This window comes from Dromaius novaehollandiae, chromosome 10 (assembly GCF_036370855.1).
Source record: "Dromaius novaehollandiae isolate bDroNov1 chromosome 10, bDroNov1.hap1, whole genome shotgun sequence".
Classification (NCBI taxonomy): Eukaryota; Metazoa; Chordata; class Aves; order Casuariiformes; family Dromaiidae; genus Dromaius; species Dromaius novaehollandiae.
The window spans coordinates 3,459,758-3,481,125 of NC_088107.1; the positions used below are offsets into that span (position 1 = coordinate 3,459,758).

The following is a 21,368-nucleotide window of genomic DNA, read 5'->3' on the forward strand; positions in this document are numbered from 1 at the left end:
CTCCAGCCTTGTACACATCTATTTTTGTTTGGATCCTACAGGTTGTGTCAGAGTTGCCTTGTGTCTGCAGCTCCTCAATGAGTGTCTTAAACCCTGACCATTTAAAACTGTTGTAATCAGATCTGCAGTTTCTTCATGAGTGCGAAGGATCTTTGGTTTTATACAAGCCTCCTAAAGCACCTCTCTGCTCCTCGGTTCTCAGGTTTTGCAGCCCATGTCGAGAAAATGCCCAGCAGTAACTAAGCAAGGGCCCTGTAAAATAGCCAAGGTAGATCTTTCACCGTCCAGCCTTTCCCCAGCTGGCGGGAGGTTATGCACGTCTGATGGACTGTGGGGTTTTAGGTTGTACAATACTCCCTTGCTGGGTCCGTAACTGGAGTGGATGCGTTACCTTGGCTAGGAGCTAGAAAACCTTGAAGCTCCAGCAGAGCTTGGTGATGCAGAGATCATGGAGACCTTGTCGCTGTGGCTGTGGGTGCTTGATGTGGGAGTCCGGCTGCCTTTCGGCTCGGCGGGGCGAGATGGGCTCCTAGCAAAGCCCGAGTTTCACGCCCGGAGGTTCGTCCCGCTGGTGTGAGGCAGGCATCATCCCTCCAGGGACTTCAGCGGCGTGCACAAGGGGTGGCGGATGTGGCCAAGGGTTTCTGAGAAGAGAAAGCAGATTGCTTTCTGCTTGTGCTGGAGACCTGTGAGCACCGCGATGGATGCTAACGAAGCATCTGCTCCCTTCTCGGGTTTAAGTGAAAGGGTGGCAAGGTAACGTGACAGCCAGACCTCATTTATCTTAATGATCACGGTCAGGAGATGATTAGTGCTTTGCTTAGCGAGGGTTTTCCAGCCTACCCAGCGTTTGCTGGGAGACGTATCTATGTTTTAGGTGCACGGGGCTTTTTAGCTGGGGTGGTGTAGCTGCCTGGATTTAATGCTCACGTCCTCTGAGGTCTTGCGTAGGGAGAGAGGTTTTAGGTGAAACCCGGGAGACTTTGCAGGATGTCTGCTGTGACTTGGTAAACGATTTGGATGGTGATGTAGTGAGTTTTCCTGGCTGGTGCCGCACGTTTTGCCGCGTTGCATATACATTTGTGAGCGGTGCTGTGCTAAGCGACGGTCACTTTGAAGCTCTTTCCTATAACAGTTTAGACATTTAGCCAATGTACTTAGCAGATACCAGCAAAACCCGCGATTGTTTTTACATTCCAGACTCTCACCTTGCACTTACCACTTCTGAGGTTTGTTTGACACCACGCTGACATATTTACAGTGTAGCCTTACTGTATATAAACGGAGCGATCAGCCAGGCGGTCGGGGCTGCGTCAAGCAGCAGAGAGGAAGGCTCTTTCTGCGAGCTCACGTGCAGCACCATGCTGTGCGCGTAACCTCCTTTCTCAGGCCTGTTTCCTAGGCGTTGGACGCAGACCGAGCACCACCTACGCCGTTCGGGGACGTCCGTCAGCGCGGCTCCCGCTGAGAGCAGCCCCGTGTCGGCGAGGGCTCTGCCGCGGGGGGCCGGGAGGCCCTGTCGCTCGGCGGAGGAAGAGGAGGGGAGGACGATGTGCCCCGGTGCAGGGCTGCTGCAGAGCCTGCAAGCCCTCGGGCCGTGCTGGGGCCGCGCGTGCTGCCCGCAGAGGAGCGCGGGGCTGCTCTGCTGGGGTCGTCCGCGCTCGCTCAGGGCCGACGTCCAAAGTTCCCGTTCCGATTCGATGCTTTTTAATGCGCAAATGCCCGAAAGGTCATTAATTACTGCACTTAAACAACTTCAGAGATTAAAGGCTCGGCGTACGTGAGTGTGAAGAGCTGGCGACGTTTCTCTGGCTCCGTGAGCGAGGGGCAGGGATTTTCCCTGCTGTCGAGGTCGGGTGGTGCCGCCGCTCTGCAGGCGGGCTGAGAGCTGCCTGCTCCCGGGAGACGCGTCCGTGCCGGGGCCCGAATCCCGCTGAGCCCACGGCGCTTTCCCGTCACCGCACGTGCTCTCTGCTGCTGCTCTGCCCCATGGATAGGTGGATCAGGCCCCTGGGAGGAGGGAAGCAGCAGCATGGATGTTTTGTGCTGCGGGAATTTGGAGCACCTTGTCTAATCCGGGTGGGAGTCTACGAGGCCACCAGGTCAACCCCTGTGGGGACACGGCCCCGGGGCGCTGCGGTGGAGCTGGGTTTGCGTTCAGCACGGCGGTGGGGGCACGTCCCTCGCCGGACTAATGAGACCGGGCCTCTGCGACGTTTTTATGACTCCTTCCCAAGCTATTTCCTCTGAATTTTTAGTGTTCACTTGGCTTCCCGCCCCGCCGGTGCTGTTGGGGAGGGTGTCTGCAGGCAGCGCAGCGGCGCGGAGATGATGCCGGCAGGGCTGGGTCTGCCCAACCTTCCGGCTCGTGCATATCTCCTTTAGGGTTTCTCTGAGTTTTTGCAGCCGCGGACACACGTAGCCGGGCATTTCCCGTGGCCCCACTTGCCCTGCAGCCCTTGCGAGGCTGCGAGCTTGCTGCAGGAGCTGTCTCGGCGCAGACGTCCAAGCTGCCCTGCCGGAGATGTCCTCGAGAGAAGCAGGCTGCAGTTTTATAATGCAGATGAGCCTTTTTTTTGTTTGTTTTTTCACTTCAGTTTCCAGCCCTAAAAGTGGGCAGGGAATCGTACAGCTCGAGGGAAGCGGCGGCACAAAAGCCTGTTGCAACCCCGTCTCATCGTGCAAGGTGGAGATTTGCAGGAGAAGGACCCGTCGTGATAATTGCGTACAATATAGAAAGTCCCTAGAAATGCAGCTGTGTGTTTATGCAAAGGCTAGCCCTGCTCCCCGCGCGGGAATCGCCTCGCCGGCCGCCGTGGCCAGACCACCCTGTCCTGCACAAACAAACGAGTTAGAAAGTCCGAAATTCCAGCCCTGCCTTTCGGGGCTCGCCGGGGAATTCCTGAGTAATGGAGGTTGAGCTGGGTCACGAGGGCAGCGGGGAATAAATCTTCAAAGGTTAGCTCTGGCATGAAGTCTCCTTTTTCGGCGCGTCAGGGCTGCTTTTGTTTGGCTTTGTTTCCGCGGCCCCCCCGGCCGGGGGACAATGGGGGCGGCGCTGGCCGGGGGCCGCCGAGGGGCCGGGGGAGAAATGGCATCTTAACGAATGGTGCTTCTTCTGGTGGACACTTAGGAGATGAGCGTGCATTCAATTAACCCTATAAACCGCGCGGGGTGCGGGGAGGGAACCTCCGGGCGCTGTGGATGGAAAGCATTAAGGAAGGGGGGCTCAGAGCTGTGGGCGAGTCCCGACTAAATAAACCCGTTAGGCAGGAGCCAGGTGGTAGAGGGTGCAAAAGGGGGATTTTTCTTCTGAAAATAAGGTTGCAGGGCAGTCTCAGGAGCTGATCCTGCTTTTTGGCACTCCCGCCAGCTCAGAAGCGAAGGGATGCTGCAGATGCTTGGGCAGAAAAACACATGCAATAGGAGTATTTTTTTTCCCCTTAAATTTCTGCTCAACCCACAGTCGTGTCCTGGGCGGTGATAGCACTTGGACATCCCCTGGCCTTGGGAGCTGGATCCACAGCCGTGCGCGTTCGATGGGGATCTGGATGTGCAAACGCCTGAACTCCCCTGGGGAGGCCCAAAACATCTTTATTCTTCCAGTTGTGTCTGTGTGACGTCGTGCAAGGCACGACCATGCTTCGAAAGTCAAGCGGTACTGATTCCTGTGAACATCTGGAGGACCTATACGTCAGATTTTGAAACTATTGCTTTGCTGGCAGCTCCCTGCCACCATCCAGCCCAAAACCGCAGCGCGGGTCGGGGCTAAGGATCCCTCCAGGGCGACGGCGATGTTGTGGGCGGAGATGTGGAAACAGCCAAATCTCCTCCGCTGCATATGGATAATATTCACCTGGAGAAATCCAACCCATTCGTAGATATTAAACCAGACACAGTAATAAGTTCAGTACGTATTTCAATTTACTTTGCTGCAAATAGATTTAATTTACCAACTGCAGAGTTTTAGATGGAATTGCCTCTATTCCTGCCATTTTATGCTGTATTCTGAATATATTACACGTAAAGTTGTAAATTAATAGACCTGTTTCTGATTTGTCACACATATGACATGGACATGCCAGTAAATTAACGATGAAGTCTTAGTGTTGCAGAGTTTAATTATATTTGCAGATGAACTAGCATCTAATTCCTCTATCCCCTTCTTGCTGGGAAGTACATTGGAGGTGTTTTTTCCCCACAGGCATTGGTATTTTGGTTTTTTTTTTTTTTTGAGGGGAGATTTCCAGCTTATCTTGGAGCTGCTGCTTGAAATCGCAGTGCAATCACTCTGCGTGCAACCCTATCTATTGGTTATTGAGTAATTAATAATCACTGGGGTTTCCAGTGATGCCGGCACCGCCGTGCTGGCGTGCCGGGACCGAGCGCGTCGGGAGCTGCTCCACCGGCGGTCGGTAAAGCAAAGCGCGATGCGACGGCGAGCAAAACACGGCGAGACAGCGGCGAGCTGAATGCGCCCGTTGTTCCCGCTCGGCGTCCGGTTAGGACGGCATCCTCCCGTCCTGCCTCTGCTCTGCATCGGCTTCCTAAGTAAACAGCACCTTCGCGGAGGGAAGCGCCGGGGCTCGACAACGCCGGCTTTGTGGCCGAGGCTCCCAGTCCTGCTCCGGGGGCAACCTCCCTCCTGCAACGCTTCGTCTTGCTCGTTAGTTAAAAATTATAAAACCAGCAGCTCTTTCTCCCGCGGTCCTCGGCGGGCTGCAGCCCGACACCCTTGCAGGACGTGCCCAGCACGCGGGCACCGCGGCTACCCGCCTCCCCGGGGTTTCCACAAGCCTTGGCTTTTTTAGGATCTGGGCCGCGGAGGATCCCACCGAGGTCCGCACGCGGTGGCTTCACCCTCGGTTTGGGCTGCTTGACGGCTTTGCTGGCGGAGGGCGCTTTGCACGCCGCCTCCGTCCCTGGGGTGGTGGTGGCTCCTGTTGGCCTTGCTTGAGCCGCGGCGATGAGATGATGGTTTCTTGTCTTATTGGTGCTTTTAAAACTTATCCTGACAAAGCGCATGGTTTGCTTTTCTCCGTCCACCGCTTGCCCCGGCTCCGAGGGAAAAAGCCCCAGCTGGAGTCACGTCGGGACCAGAAAGCCGGTTCGGGGGGCAGCGCTCAGAGTCAGCAGAGCTTTACGAAGAACATGAAATCAGCGTTTTCATAAACCCCTCATTTATTCTCTCTTGGCTCCCGGGTTTTATTCAGCGCGGGCAGCGCTGCCGAGCCGGAAACGAGCACGCCGGGCAGCAGCAGCATCAATCTTCCCTGCAGGCACGTGCAAGCGTCAGGCACTTCAGAGCCCTTTGCAAACACGCCGGACTTCTGTTTTTCTCCTTGTTTTCCAGCCTGGTCCGGCTGCCGACGCATTCGTGTTTTGCACTCTGCCTCCCTCCTCCAGCTGCTGCAGGGCCGGCGGCTCGGGAGGGTTTTGCCCCGCTCGAGGCTTCGCCGCGGCTCTTTGCCGCGCGCGGGAAGGCGCCGGCGCGGGGAGCGCTGCCCCTTTCACGGCTGTTTTCACTTAGAGCGCTTTTAGCAAGTTGTCTCCGCGCATCAGGGCCCCGCTTTCATCATGCCTGGTTTTTCCTCCTCCTCCTTGAGCCCGAGAAGTCAGAGGCCGCGGGGGGGTGGCAGAAAGCAGTGACCTCTGCCAAAGCGGGCGGCCAGATGGCCGCTCCTCTTCCTCCGAGCCTTCCTCTCCCGGCCCCGGGGCGCAGAGCTGCGACCTCCGCTCTAACCGGATGCCCAGGCTGGGGCTTCGGCGTGCTCTTTAATAGACGTGCATGATCCCTCTTGCACTAAAAGCCCCCAAACTGTGCTCATTTAGCGTGGTCGCCGGTCCCAGAGCTTCCCCCCTCGCCGCGCTGCGCTGGGAGCTCGCCGGGACCGCGCGCGCTCGCCGCACCGGCGCTTTCCGCTGCGCGTTCCCATTTCCAATTAAATTAGGAAGTATTTGTGGATGAAGTGACCCATTAGTTGGGTAATAACACTACCTTATCACGCCTGCTTATCAGTATTAGTTATGCACTATAAAACCCGTACCGAAGCCCTTGGGGGAATCAATTAAACTGCACCAGGCGGTTGCGTGCGGCACCTTTGCACGCCAGAGCTCGCGGGCTCGGGAGACGGCGTTTCCCGGCATCCGTGGCATCGCGCCTCTTCCTCGCCTCCGCCAGCTCCTCGCCCCGCAGAAGGAGCAGGCCATAAATTTGCTGATTATGTGCGTTTAGGCAGAGGAGCTCCCTTAATGGCGTTTACGGCGGGTGATGGAGTTTTGCATCCCCGGCTCCTCAGCGCGGCTGCTGCTCGTTCATGCCGTACCTCCCATTAAATACACGTGAGCCGGCGGTGACTGATTGCCGGCGTTAAGCTGCAGAGGGAGAGATTAAAAATGCTTCCTCTCTGCTGGGGAACCCTGGGAGGGCTGCGTTGGAGTCGTCGTAGTGCTTATTTTTGCTAAGGAGCAGACGGGAAACTCTTGGAGAAGAAGCCCCGTCCGCGTTGGTCGGCGTCTGAGCTGAGAAGCAGGTTGGGGTTTGGGGCACCGCTGCGGTGTGATCGGTGGAGCAGTAATTAGCCCGTATAAAGTGTTTAGACTCCGGGAGCTGTGGTGGCTAATTGCCGGTGAGGAACTGCGTTTGCAGGTGGGAAGTCCCGATGCAGAAGCGGAGATGCTCACGGCACAGAGGGCAAGGAAGAAGGGAGAAACAGCGCGTTCCCGAGTGTTTGGGGCAAAATCGTGGTGGTTGCAGCACCCGTTGGGCTGCAAAATTAGGAGGGGTCCTGCACTCTGGGTCCTGAGACGCTCGGGACGCCCCGTCGAGGCTCTTCCCTGCCGCGGCGAGGCTGGAGACGGGATGGAGGCCGATGCCCGAGGTGGCGGCGGAGCCGGGCACAGGGGCAGGATCCGGAGCATCCCGAAGGGATCAGCTCCGCTTCGGCAGCTCGCGCCGCCCGCTCGGGCTGCCGGCTGCTAATTAGGATGTTTGCTGTCGCTTCTGCGGGCAAGACAATGCATATTCATCAAATACGTAAATTAACGCATTAAGCTGTTTGCGTAAACGCTCCGGATCTGAGAGGGGGACGAGTTGCTGCGGGGGCTCCTCTGCGTTGGTCGGTGCAGAAGCGCCCGGCGTCGGGACCTGGGGCTCCCTCCCCGCGGGGAGCTCCCGACCCAGCCCCGCACGCCACCGCCTCCCACACATCTGGTACCACCGAGGGGAAAATACCCGAGACCCGTAACCCCTGCCTGCAGCAGCTTAACAATACCTCCGAGTATTGCTTCAAATACATATAATAAGTCTGAACTAATAAAGTAACGAGTTTATGAGCTTTTTAAAGATTTTACTAGATAAACGGAGGGCCTAATAACATGATTCGATTTCTTCATGTGAGCAACTTATTTGCTGGGAGCGCTTAAAATATTCCTTGCTTCAAATGTAGAAAACGCGGCGTATGATTTATATTTCTGGCTGCTGGAAGCTCTGGCTTTCATTATCTGTGTGCGCTCTAAATCCAATTATGTAGCATCGCCGCGATAAGGGGTGTAATGTCTCACGTCTAATTGTTCGAACATGCAAATGCTTTCCGAAGCCGGCATGTGCCGGGATGGCGGGGCCGTGGTCCGGGGATGCGCCGTGGTCCGGGGATGCGCCGTGGTCCGGGGATGCCGTGCGAGCGGACTCGGGCGCATCCAACCTCCCGCCGCGCTGCAGCTCACGCTCTGCCCTGTCCTTCTGGCCGTGGATGTTGGGACGTGGGTGCTCATCCAGGACGATGCACTGACTTACCTTCGAGGTGGCAGTGCCCATGTGCCTGGCCAGGACGGGGTCCCATCTTGCATTTTTTTTTCTTTTCTAATTTTTCAGCCCATTGTGCTTTGCACATGGGAATTTCCCTTCCCGGCTCGGCTGGGGGTGCAGGGAGCGCTTGCTTCCACCCTCACGGCCATCGCTCTTCCTCCCGGCAGCACCCCAGGGCCCTGCTGGGTTTTGGTGCTGCTGCGGCATCGGTGGCACCAGCTACCTCGTGGTCCCGGTCCTGGTCCTGGTCCTGGGAGGAGGTTTCCCACTAGCTATCCTAGAGCCGATGGCATTGTGCTGGCGATGTGAATAGCGCCCATTCAACCTTGTTTTATTCATCATCAGCAAAGCATGAAATTACAGTGGAAATGCTAATAGATTTCCTAACAACTTAGTATCTACTTGGGTGAAAGTTATTTGTTGACTAATTAGTAAGTTAATTGTTTTATGCTTTATCGAGGTCAGGTTGCTGCTTTAATGTGGAGGGAGGTGGCGGGCGCTCTTCGAAGCAAGACTGCCTTAACGAGCACCCAGCGGTTGCTATCACGGGCCGGGCTAGAAGAGAGCAGGGAAAGGGCAGCGTTTTCCCCAAAAGGAGGTTTTCACCAGCTTTTTGCCATGTGCTAAGCTGGGATCGGAGCGACTCGTGGGCCGGGACCGGTGCGAAGGGCGTTGGTGTTGCATGCATGCCCTGCGGCCGGCTCGGACCCGGGCAGGCGGTGCTCGGGAGCGGGGAGGGAAGGACGGCTTGCGAGCTTCGGGCACGCTAATTAAAACCATTCCTGACATTAAAAAAGCATTTTGCAGAAATAAGGGAAAGACCTCTCCTTCCTGGAGTTTATGACTGGATGTACGCGTAGCTCGGCTGTGGGTTTCTGGGGCATGAAGCCTTTCCCCCGGCTTGATTTATGCAATTAAAGAAGAAAAAGCTTCCTGCCCTCCTTGCTGGCCTTCTTCCCCCTCGTTTGTGTGTTTGCTGCTGTTTCTGCCTGTGCTTGTGTCCGGGAAAGGTTTCCTGAATTTGGAAGTGGTTGTGAAAGATACCTGTGCATGGATGGAGGCAGCGGCGGGCTGCGGGGGGGAGTTTCCTCCGGAGCGATTAACCTCCACGGCTCCTTCCCTCCCCATCCCGCGGCTGTCGTGCGGGAAAGCGCTGGTGCTCAGGGGCCGTCGAGGCAGCGGGCTATAAAAGTTTTATTAGTGAAACAGAAAGATGTTTCCAACCTTATTGTTCCTTGGGAAATAAGAGCAGAAAAGGCGGATAACGTTACGCCTCTTTATTGGATGGGGAAGTCGTCTATAAAGCAGCAGCGCGTTTGCAACTGAGCCCCCGTGTCTCTCCTTAGCACTGAGCCAGCAGCATCGGGCCGCTGCAAGGGGGGTTTTGCACCGCACGGGACCTGGACGGAGCCGCGCGGGAGTCAAGAAGACCAGAGCCAGCCCGGGATCAGCCCTGTGTGGGGCGTCCTGCTTGGGGCATCCTGCTTGGGACGTCCTGCATGGGACACCCTGCATGGGGACACCCTGCATGGGACACCACGCATGGGGACACCCCGCATGGGGACACCCCACATGGGGACACCCTGAATGGGACACCCCGCATGGGGACACCCCGCATGGGGACACCACGCCTGGGTCCTCTCTCCAGCCATCTCCCAGTACAAGATGGACAGCCTGCAAGGGCTGATGCTGGAGGAGATGGCTGCTGGGCGAGGAGCCGTGCGTGCCCAGCGGCTGCTGGTGACCGCCGAGGGGTAGCAGGGAGCCGTAAAACACCCTTAAAAGTAGCAAGTCCGGTAAAGCTATGCCACTTAAAGTGTTTTATCATGTAGTGCACCCGGGCTGTCAGTCCCCCTCTGTGCCTCCGCGGCGCAGTTTTATCAGGTATTAAACCCTGTTTTTGGAGTCTCTCCTCAAGCAGGATGGTAAATCAACCGCTTCCCCGTGGGGTTTTTCCCTCCTTCTCCTTGTGCTGTTTCCTGCCTGGCAGCCTCAGCTTTACTTCCATTTCTCTTGCGCATTTTCCATCAGCTCTATCTGTAACCATTTTGTGTTTTATTGAGCATGAATGAATGGCGATGCCTTTTAGATGAGTGATATTTTCATCCGAAGGTGCTGGTTTAATACGAGCCTCCGCTCAGCTGTTATCCCAGTGGTGTTTCGTGTTTATCAACAGTTTATTTCAACTAGCTTGAGCGTGGAGCCAGATTAATTGCAGGGAGAGATTTGCTCCCGTTTTCCCCAGTAAAAGTTCTGCTTCTCCTCTGGCGGGACTTTATGAGCCAGGAGGGTGACTGGGATGTGGTGGGAGCCGTGTAAGAGCTGGAGCGTTGCTCCTGGGACTGAGGGTAACCTTCGCTCCCCATATGCCGCTGCCCTCCCCTTTAGGTGAAACGTGGGCGAGTAATAGCAGATCTGCAGCGCAGAGACCGTAATCACTCAAGCTGCTGCCTCGTGGCTCTCTGCACATTTGGGAATAAAACTTTCCGCCTGCAGGAATGGGTTATGAATCCAAAGTAGTGTGGAAACGGTCTGGCTTTACCCAGGGTGCTTGTAATCAGGAGCTCGGTGCGGGCAGCGGCGATGGAGCCCCGAATACCTGGTGGCACCTGGGGAGCTTTCTGGGGCATGGAGCCCCGAGCCGGCAGCGTTAATCTGGACCATCCGGGATGCTTTGGGCATCCCTGTGAGTTTTCACATCACTGGTGGGCTGCGTCGCTGCTGCGCATCCGTTGCTGCGTTTCCACCTCTTTCGCTAACAGCGGAGAGGGCAAATATTCGAAGGCAAATACTGATCTCAAATTTGGGTTGCACGGCTGCTCGTGTGTCCAGCATCTCTGTGGCTCTGCCTTGCGTCTAGAGCCGCCGTTGCTTTTCCCGCGGCAGCAGCTTTCCCTTTGGCAGAAGGGCGCTTAGTCCTTCCTGAAACGCGTTGGATGAAATATCTGCAAATGCCACCGTGGAGAATAAGGTGAGCTGTCACTGTCCCTCCTCCTTCGAGCCCCGCGAGCTGGTAGCCATCCCGTCCCGTCGGGAAGGAGCCCGCTCTTCCCAGGCTTCCCACGGCTCGCCCTTCTCGCCTCTGGTTGCCCAGGGCCTCTCCTGGTGTCCTGCTCCATCTTCTCAACGTCACCAAAGGTCTCTGAGAGCAGAGGAGCTACGTGAGGTTACTGGTGTCTGTCTAAACTCCAGGAAAACAGAGCAAAAAGGCTTAAAAATATCTGAAGAGCTGCTGTAAGCATCTTAACGAAGCGTTCATAGATGGATTTTTGCTTTGCTTGGTTGCTCAGTTTTAAAATTCCCCGCAGAAAGGAGGTGGTGCTTCTTCCTCGCAAGCAGTAGCTGCATTTCTAAGGTCGTGATGTGGCACGAGGACTGGGTGATGGCAGACCACCACGACAGCCTTCTCCTGTGAGCACGGTGACGTTGTCCCTCCACGGCGTAGGAACGTGGCTGGTGTAACCCCTGGCCTGGAGGAGGCCCTGGAGAAGGCGTTGCCCTGCGTGGCCGGGCCGTACGTGTGCCGAGCCGCCGAGCAGCATCGTGGACCGTTGGCCTGTGCTTGTCCAACGTGGTGCTCGTGGACAGCCACGAGCTTCTTGGCTGTTCTGAAAGCCCTGCGTGGTGCAGGAGGGGAGCAGGAGGACCTGCTGAGGTGCTTCCACCGGGCGAGATGCAAGGTCCCACCGTGACGTGGTGATGGGCAGAGCCGGCGAGAGCGGCCGGCCCGGCCTCGGCGCGCGGGGAGCTTCCTCTTCGCGGTGGCGACGGTCTGGCCGGCAGCCAAGAGCGGCAGCCGCGGCGGGAAGGGGAACTTCCAGAGATCAGCTATTTCCAGCCGGCGGGGCTTCTCGCCGCGGATAAACAGAGGAGAAAAAAAAAGGACGCGGTCGTGTGTCCTGCTTTCGTGGATTCAGCCGGTCGCTCAGTGTCGCGGCCGTTCGGTCCTTCCTACGTCTAAATGCTTCTTTTATTATGCTGAATAACTTCTTTAGGGTTCTCACCTCGATTTCATCCCTTAGCAAAGGACCGGGAAGGCGGCGGAGCGGGAATGACCGCAGCAGCGCTCGGGACGGCCGATCCCGCGCGGACCCGCGCTGGGTCCCATCCTGCCGCCGAGGCGCTGAGCACCGCCCCAGCACCGCGCCGCGGCCACGTCCACCTTGCAAACGACGGGCGAATTAACGGCGCCGCTCGCTGTCGGCCCGATAAAAATGGCACCTTGCCCGAGTCTCCTATAAATCACCGCTTCCATTCGGAAAGGAGTTTTCCGAGGTAATTAATGAGCCGGGATAAAGACGTTAAATGGCGAACGGGCGGTGATAGAAAGGCTTGTCGTTGCCGGAGCCATCTTCCCCCGAGTGAATAACCGCGGGGAACAAAGGCCAAACTCCTCATGGACCGGAGCGCGCCGTCTCCGGGAGCGGCGACGGAGTAATTCCCCGGGAATAACAAAGGCGCAGGGAAATACATTAGTAAACTAATTACGAGAGAGCTGGTAAAAACAGATGCTGGGAATTTCAGGCTATTATTGGAATGATCGCTAGCAGGAAAAAACGGCGTCCGACAACAAAAAATTAAGAAACGCGTCTCATTTAAAATTCATTAGCCTGTAAATCAGGGCGGCTGCGTGCCGGCGAGCGGGGCCGGTGGCGTTTCCGCGGGCGGCCGTGGTGACGGGATCCCTCTCCTTGGCGCTTCTGGGTTGCAGCATCCAGCGATGCCCGAGCGAAGGGCGCGTTGGGCGGCTCTCCGAGCTCCCGGAGCCGCCGTGCCCGGTCCCCGCTCGCTGTCAGGAGCGCTTGGCTGCTGACAACGCGGTCCGGGGCCAAAAACGGCAGCGCGGGAGCTTCCCCTCGTGCCATCGCCGTCAACATTTGGGAGAGGGATGGAAAACATCGTCATTGTGCGACAAATGGGGATGGGAACCATGTAATTTGCCTTAATTGCGTGCGTCGGGGTGGGAGAAACACGCGGATGCTCCAGGCGGAGAGCTGGCAGCCCCGCGCACCGCCCGCCCCAGCCCACCGTGAAATGGCCGAGATGCATCCTTTGAAGCGGTTTTTTGGGGGAACCTCGTGGCTGGAGTGTGCCGTCGACACTCGAGGGCTGGCCGGCGGGTCGGGGCTGCGGCCGCGGGTGTCACTTGCTGTCCCCCGTGCCCCCCCCGTTGCATGTCCCCTCCCGCGGGCATCAGCTCAGTTGTCTCCATCCCTGTCCCAGGGGCTTGGATAAGCGGAGGGGGAAAAAACCCAGGGCAGGTGGAAACTTTGCTCCTCTGCCGGGGAAGGGCATGCGGTGGGTCGCCTGCTGCATCTCGCTGAAATTATTTTATTCAGCTTTGGGGAGGATCGATCCAGCACTTTAAAACCATGCAGCAGCAGAGACCCAGGGTGGTGAAACGCCTCCGTCCCCACTCCGGGCAGTCGTTCTGGCTTTGTGCAGGTGAAAGCCCGGTGAAAGCAAATGCTGGAGGGACGAACAGCGATTTGCAAATGTTCTCTCCCCCTGCAGCTGCCCGGCACAGCGCGAGACGGGGCTTCCCCCCTTGTTTTTGGCCACGCATTTTGGCACTTCCAAACGAGCTGCATTGCTCCAAAATGTCTCCCTGGATTCGCGCTCCTGCAGCCTGTTTTTTTTCAGGATCGGACAATAGCGGTTGGGGATTTTCAGCCCTATGGCGAGGGGGCGGCGGGGCTTTCCCTCTGCGCCGCCGCTCTTCAGTATTCCCCTCCCTCGCCCGAGCCGGGGGGAGAGGCGATTTTTCTTCCCTTTGGATGGGAGCGAAAGCTCCCGCTACTCCCGGAGAATTAAATAGAGAAATGGGCGGCGCTGCCGTTCACGCTCCGCTATGCACAAAGCGGCTGGCGTGCGGAATGGGCTCGGAGCCGCTCGGCCGCGGCCTCGCACAATAGCGGCATTAGACACGGCGGGCGGGCGCCGGGCTGCCCGCAGCTGCGCGGAGGAGCCGCGTGCTGCTGCTGCGGCCTCTCTGCCCGAAAATGCACCTTTTTTTCCCCCGAAAACAAATAGAAAAAGAAGGTGCCATGTCTTAAAGCCTCGTTTGCAAACGGGACGGAGAGGATTTGCGGTGGCCGTACGCCCCCCCCCCGCCTTTCGTGCCCGGCTCTTTCCGACGGGCAGATGCTCCGTTGCCGGAGTGCGGAGGGAGCAAGTGAAGTGACCCACTGGAGTGGAAAATACAGCTTGCTGCTGCTGGGCCCCCTAAAATCAGCCTAGTGCATGCAAAAAAAGCTGCTCTCCACAGCGCCGTCCATTCAGGTGCATCCCATTCCCGTTGCATTGCCCCAGCTGCAAGCCCCAGCCGGGCCGGCACCAGCCTGGTGGCCTTTGGTGCAGGGAAATCCAGCCGCAGGGTTTTTGGAGGTGTCCGGGAGGACCATCGCTGGCCCACCAAGCTTCTCCTCGGGGAAGGTGGCACGGCTGGACCCGCAGAGCCCCGTCAGGGAGCCCCGGTGCCAGGGGCATGTCCCCGTTAAGCTCCTGCTCCGTGTCCCGTGCTAACTTTGAAGTGTTTTAACCATCGGAAGCAATCCGTATTTAACAAGTTAGTGGCAGAAATGTGGAGAAAAGTCCTCGCCTATGAGCTGTCGCTTGTAGACTGCCTGGCCTCAGTGGTGGTGAGGATGCTCAGCACCCCCCCAGCATCCTGCTGCATCACTGCCAACCTGGGTATTTGTTTCCCCTTAAGCAATTTAAAAACAAGTAGCAACGCGGTTGTAAAACCAGCTGGCCTTCCCCGATCCTCTCTCAACACCATGCTTGGCACCGAAGCTTTCAAGGCGTCCTCCCCCCCTCGTGCCTGCAGTTGATAATAATGTTTGCGTTTTAATGATTCTAACAGGCCTGGGATTTGCTTTGACATACCAAGTTAATGTTTTCTTTTTCTATATCAAATCTAGGTCAATCTCTGGCTTAGCACTAATGCTGAACTGAGCAAAAAGGGATTGGCCACTAATGGTTTCAATTTGGCTTTTCATGGAGTAAAGAAAATTTCATTCAATACCTATTTTCATTTTTATTCCGTTGGCCTTTCCGCGGGGTCTGCTAGGCTGGGAAGTGTGTTTGCTCTTCGATTAGAGGAGACCCAGCAAACCTGTTTGCTGGCAGAAATCCTCCATGAATAGGGAGGAGGGTGAGAGCCGCCGCTCACCTGCGAGATGCGGCGGGGTCGGCGCGGTGCCCGTAGGATGTGCCTTGGGGGGGTTAGGCAAGGGGAGAAGACCCTGCGCCGTAGGTGCTCTTTAGGGAAGAGTCTCATCCGTGATCCAACCTTTTCCCAGTTGAGATCATCCTTACAACACGTAGGAGGAAGAGATGAAGAGCAGCTCCTCTGACTGGTGGGCCGCTACGGCTGTAGACAGCCCAGCTGGGGTGCCGGAGCGAGAATGGTCCTGCTAAATGAGACGTGCTGTAGGATCTTCCCTAACCAGCGGTGGGGCTTTGTACTGCTAGCTCATCCAAAAAATGCTCCCTAACAGTATTTTTTGCATGGTGCAACTTGCCCCAGCTTTCAGAGTGGAGTGCTGTGCTCGGGGTGAGAGCAAGTGAAGTGACCCGTTGGAGTGGAAAATGCAGCTTGCTGCTGCTGGGCCCCCTAAAATCAGTCTAGTGCATGCAAAAAAAGCTGCTCTCCCCAGCGCTGTCCTTTCAGGTGCATCCCGTTCCCGTTGCATCGTTGCATCGCCCCAATGCATCCCGTTGCATGCCACGTGCCACCCGGGCTCGTGGCACGCTGATGGCTTTCAGGCGTGCTTGTGCCCGCAGCGTGGGAGGGTTGTACGATAGCTGCCCGTCTGCTGCCAGCCCTCCTCTGTAGCCCGTCCTCTTGCCTTTCCTTGCTCGGTGCCAGTCCCTGTCTACTGGGGCAAAAACTGGGGCACGATGATAGCAGCAGCACCAAGCACCACGGCTTGGAGCATCTCTGAGACCTTCCACCCTGCAGAGAGGTCGTAACGTCGCCGAGATAACGGCACGGGCCGTTCCCTGCTCCGCTCCAGCGCCACGTCAGCTGGTTTTGCACCGACCCGGAGGAGCAATGTGAACGCTGAGGTTTCCGACTGACCCGGCATCGCCTGATGAATTGCAGGGAGGTGACGTGCGGTGACATCTGTGATGGGCACGGCCCTGGTTCCTGCAGAGCCTCCTAACCCTCATCTCCGCCGAGCGCGTGCCGACACCGAGCAGTCAGCGTGCGCGTGGTTTGGGGGTGATCTTACAGCTTGCCGGCTACCTACGCTCACATTGTGTGCGGATGGTACCTAACTGCACCTGGAGAGGGAAAAGGGAAGTTTAATGGGAAGTGGGGGGCACAGACCCCGTCGGACGATGGGTACCGGGGCCCGGGTGGGATCCGGTTCCTCCGTTTGCACATGGGTGCTGCATGGCTGGCAGATGCGGGCGACCGCAGCAGGGTGATGGATGATGCGGGCAGATGCAGATGCGTCGGAGAGGGCCTCCCTGCTTAGGAGCTCGAGGATGCGGGGGAATATTGTGATTGCGTGTATTTCTTTTAAAAATGATTATATCCATTAGCATAGAAATTAGATGCAGCTCCCTGGCTGCCGGCCAGCTCCACCCTGGATGCTGCACAGCTCTTCGCGGCGGCTGAAACAATGGAGCCCATCGGATAACAGCAGCCCTGGCGTTTTCTGGTGAAAGACAGGAGCAGGCACTCCGCTGTAGGAGTTTGTTACAGTCAGGTGGGATGTATGCAAAAATCTTACGTGGGTCAGCAGAGATTTATCCCCTCCGAGCGGCAGGTTCCCGTCCCACTCCCCTCTGCACGCCCAGGGATTTATTTCCCGGCTGGAAACAGCATCCAGGTAATCGCTCGCTTTCGACTTTGGTGCTGTTTTACAGGAGGGGCTACAAAAGCCTTTGTCTCTACAACTGTAAATAAACTCGTAAACCTGCGGTAAAAATAGCGTTTTGTAGCTCGGCGCATGAATTTTTAATGCCTCTTCTGCAAACCAGCTGGTCTTGGCAAGGGTCACAGTGTTTCCTAGGCATTTAACATAAAACTGTGCTTCAGAGCCACATTATAGGGTCATTGAAGAGTAATATTTTACTTAACATCCTCATAACTGAATTATTTATAACTTTCCATGTTTTATTCATGATAAATATTAATACTAGTGTCTTTAAGTGTAGAGGTTATTGCTGCAGTTTTACCTATACGAGATGATATTATTGAAATAAAGGAACGGCAATGAATTCTGCAGAACGGCGCCTGGGCCAGGGCCGGTCTCCTTCCCACCTTCCTCCTCTCGTCAGCCCTGCCAGGCCCCGAAAAACCTCAGCACGGGGGGTCTGTGCGTCCGAGAGGGATGTGCCTGCAGGCGTCTGAATCCCTGCTTTTTTTGCTTTATTAACGAGCTTTGTGTCATTCTTATTAGTGAGATAGATGCCGGCATCGTCTTTGAGCTTGCGCTGATGTGTCCGCACATCTGGCTGCCTGGCGTTGCAGAACCACCTCCCGGGGCCGGTGGCTCCGACCGATGTCCCCAATTCGGGGCTGGTGCCTCCGGCCGGGCTGCGCCGGGGCCTCGCTGCCGCGCGGCGTCAACAGCTTAACAAACCTGCGGCGAGCGATGGTTCGGGGAGCAGCGCGGGTTAATGCAGCACATATTTAATGTATGACCGCTAATGGCCATCTCCCATCTGCCCGGGCCCAACCGGAGTTTGCAGATGAGTGATTAAGCTGCCCTGACACACACGCAGCCTGTCCCGTCGCCGAGTACATCCATCACACCCGGCGCAGTGAAGGGATGAGGCTTTTCCGCTGGGGAGAGGGGTGTTATCGGGCTGGGGGGCAGAGCGGGGGGCTCTCCCGGAGTTTATTTTATATGACAGTGGGAGAGATCTTCCTGCGCATGTGGCACTATAAATGAATCATGAGCTAAATAACCACCGGGATGTTTATTAGCCTCGAATATGTTTATTGCAGAGTCAACAGGCAGCCCCTTCCAATTAATTAATAGTAATAATTACTGTATTATTTATGTAGCTCTAACAGCGTGCCAGAGTCTTTCCACGCGATGGTTGCAGCTGCGGCTGTGCGGGAACGGGCCGGTTTGTTTTTGTCCTGGGTGGACACGCTGGGATTTGCCGTTCACTGCCAGCCGAGGCAGCTGCGGGCGTCGCGGGCACCCGGCGTTTCTGCCTCCCTTGGGTGCCTGGCACCTCGCATCACCTCGGGTCCCGTTGGACGGGCATCCGTGGTGTCTGAGCTGCATCCGGAGCCGCAGCGTGCCTGGTCCTTGGCTGCCCTGAGCCAGGGCATCGGGTGGTCCCCACCCCTGGCGTCTCGGTGAGTTGAGCCGCGGAGCTCTGGGCCACCTGCTCTTTCCACGGACCGAAGCCCGATGCTCCGTGTGACTGTCGCTTCCTCGGTGCTGGAAGGGAGAGTGTGCCGTGAGCTGCAGCTGCCTGGAGCACGTACCAAGCAGAGATGGAAAATCAAGGGTTGCAAGATTTACCAGGGTGTCTGGGAGCTCTTTTAGTGGAGGTATGAAAACAAAATGAATTTAGTAGTCAAGCCATGCGCATCAGAAGCGTGTTTACAGCAGAGAAGACAGAAAGGCACTGATGGCATTGGAGAGTGCAGCAAAGAGAGACATCTCTTTTCCGATGAGATCTCGGATCCGAAGCCCATTGCAGCTGTTGAGGAAGACCTCCACGGCGCAGTGCCTGGGCGTCCTGCTGCCCCTGTAGACCTCGCTGCAGAGCGCGTGGGTCATGGAGCACTGCCTCCTGTCCCACCTGGGTCAACCCGTTCAGCGTGCAGGGGCAGACGAACAGCACGAGCTTGCCAGTGGTCTTGTTTCTCCACGTGGGAGGTTAGGCTGTAAACCAGCCTTCTCTTCTGCCGGGATGGGTGACGTTACAGTCCCAAGCTCTGGGAAACTGGGGTGCGTCTAGGTCATGTGATGCTGTTGGCAGCGGATCTCATTTCACGTGTGAATATTTTTCTCTCTTCTTGTGTCTTGCAGCGATGTCCGACTTCCACATCCACCCTCAAAATGCGGTTGTGGAAGAAGGAGGCGTTGCGAGGTTCCAGTGCCAGATCCATGGCTTGCCTGAGCCGGTCATCCTCTGGCAAAAAAACCGCGTGCCGGTCAACACAGACAACGAAAGGTAGGAGACGTCCGGACCACGTGCTGCCGCCCTTCCACCAGGTAGAAGCAGGTGGCCAGGTTTGCTCCTGCCCCACAGCTCTCCCAGGACACAACAGACCTGGGCTGAGGCTCTTCCCACCATTTCTGCCCTAGAAGACTCGTCGTCAATACTGTGGGCTTTATGGGCTCCTTCTGGTCAGGGACCATGCAGAAATGCTGCATCTCGTAGGAGGGCTAGATAAACCCTGTTAGCTGGTTTCTGGAGGGGACAGTGGCTCGCTCTGACCTTGCTGAGAGGCGGCAGCCCTCCTCCGTGCTGACTTTGCAGCGTGAAAAGCCCATCCAGGAGTCCTGGCAGAGCTGGGGTGACTCTGGCAGCCTTTGTCCCTGCGTGGCTCCATTCGTGCAGCTCCTTCCAAGTCGGAGCTGTGACTTGGGTCCTGCAGGTGGGTCCTGAACTCCTGCAAGCGCTGGAAACCAGCGTGTCCCCTAGCCTCGCCTTCCCAGGCGGACTCCCTCGGGATGCTCCAGCCACGGCAGCAAAGCCGCCGCGCAGAGCCTCCCGCAGAGCCCCGGGCCGCCGTTTCCCTGCAATCCCCCGGCTCCCGCCTAGACCCGGGCCGGCACGTCCTCGCTTCCTTTCTTCGGCGGGCTGCCGCCTTCGCGTAGGAAATGCCCCTAATCACGGCTCGCTGTCCCGGGCGGCGGCGGGGGACAGGTGGCAGGAAGCGTGCGCGTGGCGCCGGCCGGCCTCCCCGCTCCCAGCTGCAGCTCGGCGGCTGTAAATGTTTTCCTGGAAGCCCCTATTCTTAAAATGTCAGTTGTGCCCCCAGAAGACGGCTGGATTCTTTGGGGGCTGGAGAAAACACGAGGGCCGAAACAATGCCTGACCTTCTCGGCTTGGTGGTGAACCTAGGGCAGAAGGACCCAAGAGGCCCAGCCCTGGAGCTGGGAACTGCAACTGTCACATTTTGTTTTTCCCTGTGTTTTTCATCTGGGCTTTTTTTAGCCCGGCGAAGGGCTGATTTATTAAACTTGGTCCCCTCTGAAGGCTCCTTGCTCCCACGAGTCCTGAACCGGTGGTGTGGCACGGCAGGGCGGCTTGTCTGAGGTGGTATCGGCGGGGCGCGAGGTGCAGGTTTGGGCCTGACGCCTTGCGTGCATCCAGACGAGGTGTCGCAGGACATGTGAAGTTCCCTCGAAGTCCCTCACGCGTTATTCCCGGTTTTTGCTCAAGCCCAAGGTCGCTAGTGCAGGGATGGGGACAGACACGTGGGAGGGGGTTGGGTGCGACCACAGCTATTACTTTTCTCCAAGACTGAGGAGGAAGAGCTGGAAAGCCCCAAGCCGCGCTCATCCTCACCACTTCTCCAGGGCGAGGGAGCTTGCCCAAGCTCCGGAGGAGGTGGGCTAGGAGCATTTTCCCAACCTTCAGTGTCCTGATTGTGAGCAGATTTGGCTTCTTGTGGGAGTAAAGTTACTGTGGAAGGTTTTTACTGTTAGCTCAGTAGATTAATCTCTGACACCAATGGGTCTGGGTGATGAGGGCTCCTTCTCTAACAGAATTGGATTTCTGCATTAATCATGCCTGGTGCATTTCTGCGTATAAAGTGTATATAAATTTGTATGCTGAGTCTTGCACTTTGAGGCTTCGAAGGCAGAATAATAGCTTTGGAATTGAATCTTCTAATGCTGTGGGCAGATTGTTAACAAAAATGAAGGCTTCTTGTGGTATAATTCATCGAAAACAATGGGCATTTTAAAGTCCCGGAGAGATTGCAATCAACTTCAGGATGTATAAAACTGATTGCTGTCACGCTGCCGCCGACGCTGAGCTGCGCTTTTGGAACCCAGCGCGGAGGGCAGGTTATAGACACTTAACCATATGCTGATATAGAAAGAGATATTCTTCATCTTCCAGACGGAAATGGATTATTAACTCATCACAGCGTAATGACTTACTACCAACCAATTTAAACACACAGTTGCCAGGCAACCTGTAGTGTATGTGTATACTTATATATTTATATATATGTGTGTGTGTGCACACGTGTTTGTTTTAGATGTACCTATATTTTAATATATAAAATATATACCTAGATATATATGCACACACAATATAATATGATATAATACCGCCTTCCCGCCGGGATGCTGCGAGCCCCCTGCTCCCCGTCGGGGCAGAAACCGGAGCGCCCGCTTTGCGGTCACGTCCTGCCTTGCGAGGTCTCGTCTCTGCTCTGCGCTTCCCGCAGGTACACGCTGCTTCCGAAGGGAGTCCTCCAGATCACCGGGCTGAGGGCAGAAGACAGTGGGATTTTTCACTGTGTTGCTACCAACATTGCTAATGTGAAGTTCAGCCGGGAGGCCAGACTCACTGTGTCAGGTTAGTACCAGTACCGTTGTCCTATCCGCCTTTC

At 56.5% G+C, this 21,368-nt stretch overlaps 1 protein-coding gene across 1 annotated transcript in view; it reads left to right on the plus strand.

The window, feature by feature from the left end:
• Positions 1–21,368, plus strand: part of IGDCC3 (immunoglobulin superfamily DCC subclass member 3) — an 81,036-nt gene that overhangs the window by 21,401 nt on the left and 38,267 nt on the right. Inside the window, exons 3-4 of the mRNA XM_064517873.1 lie at positions 18,823–18,967; positions 21,204–21,334. Of these exons, the coding sequence (XP_064373943.1) occupies positions 18,823–18,967; positions 21,204–21,334 (276 nt within the window). The remainder of the gene's footprint in view (positions 1–18,822; positions 18,968–21,203; positions 21,335–21,368) is intronic.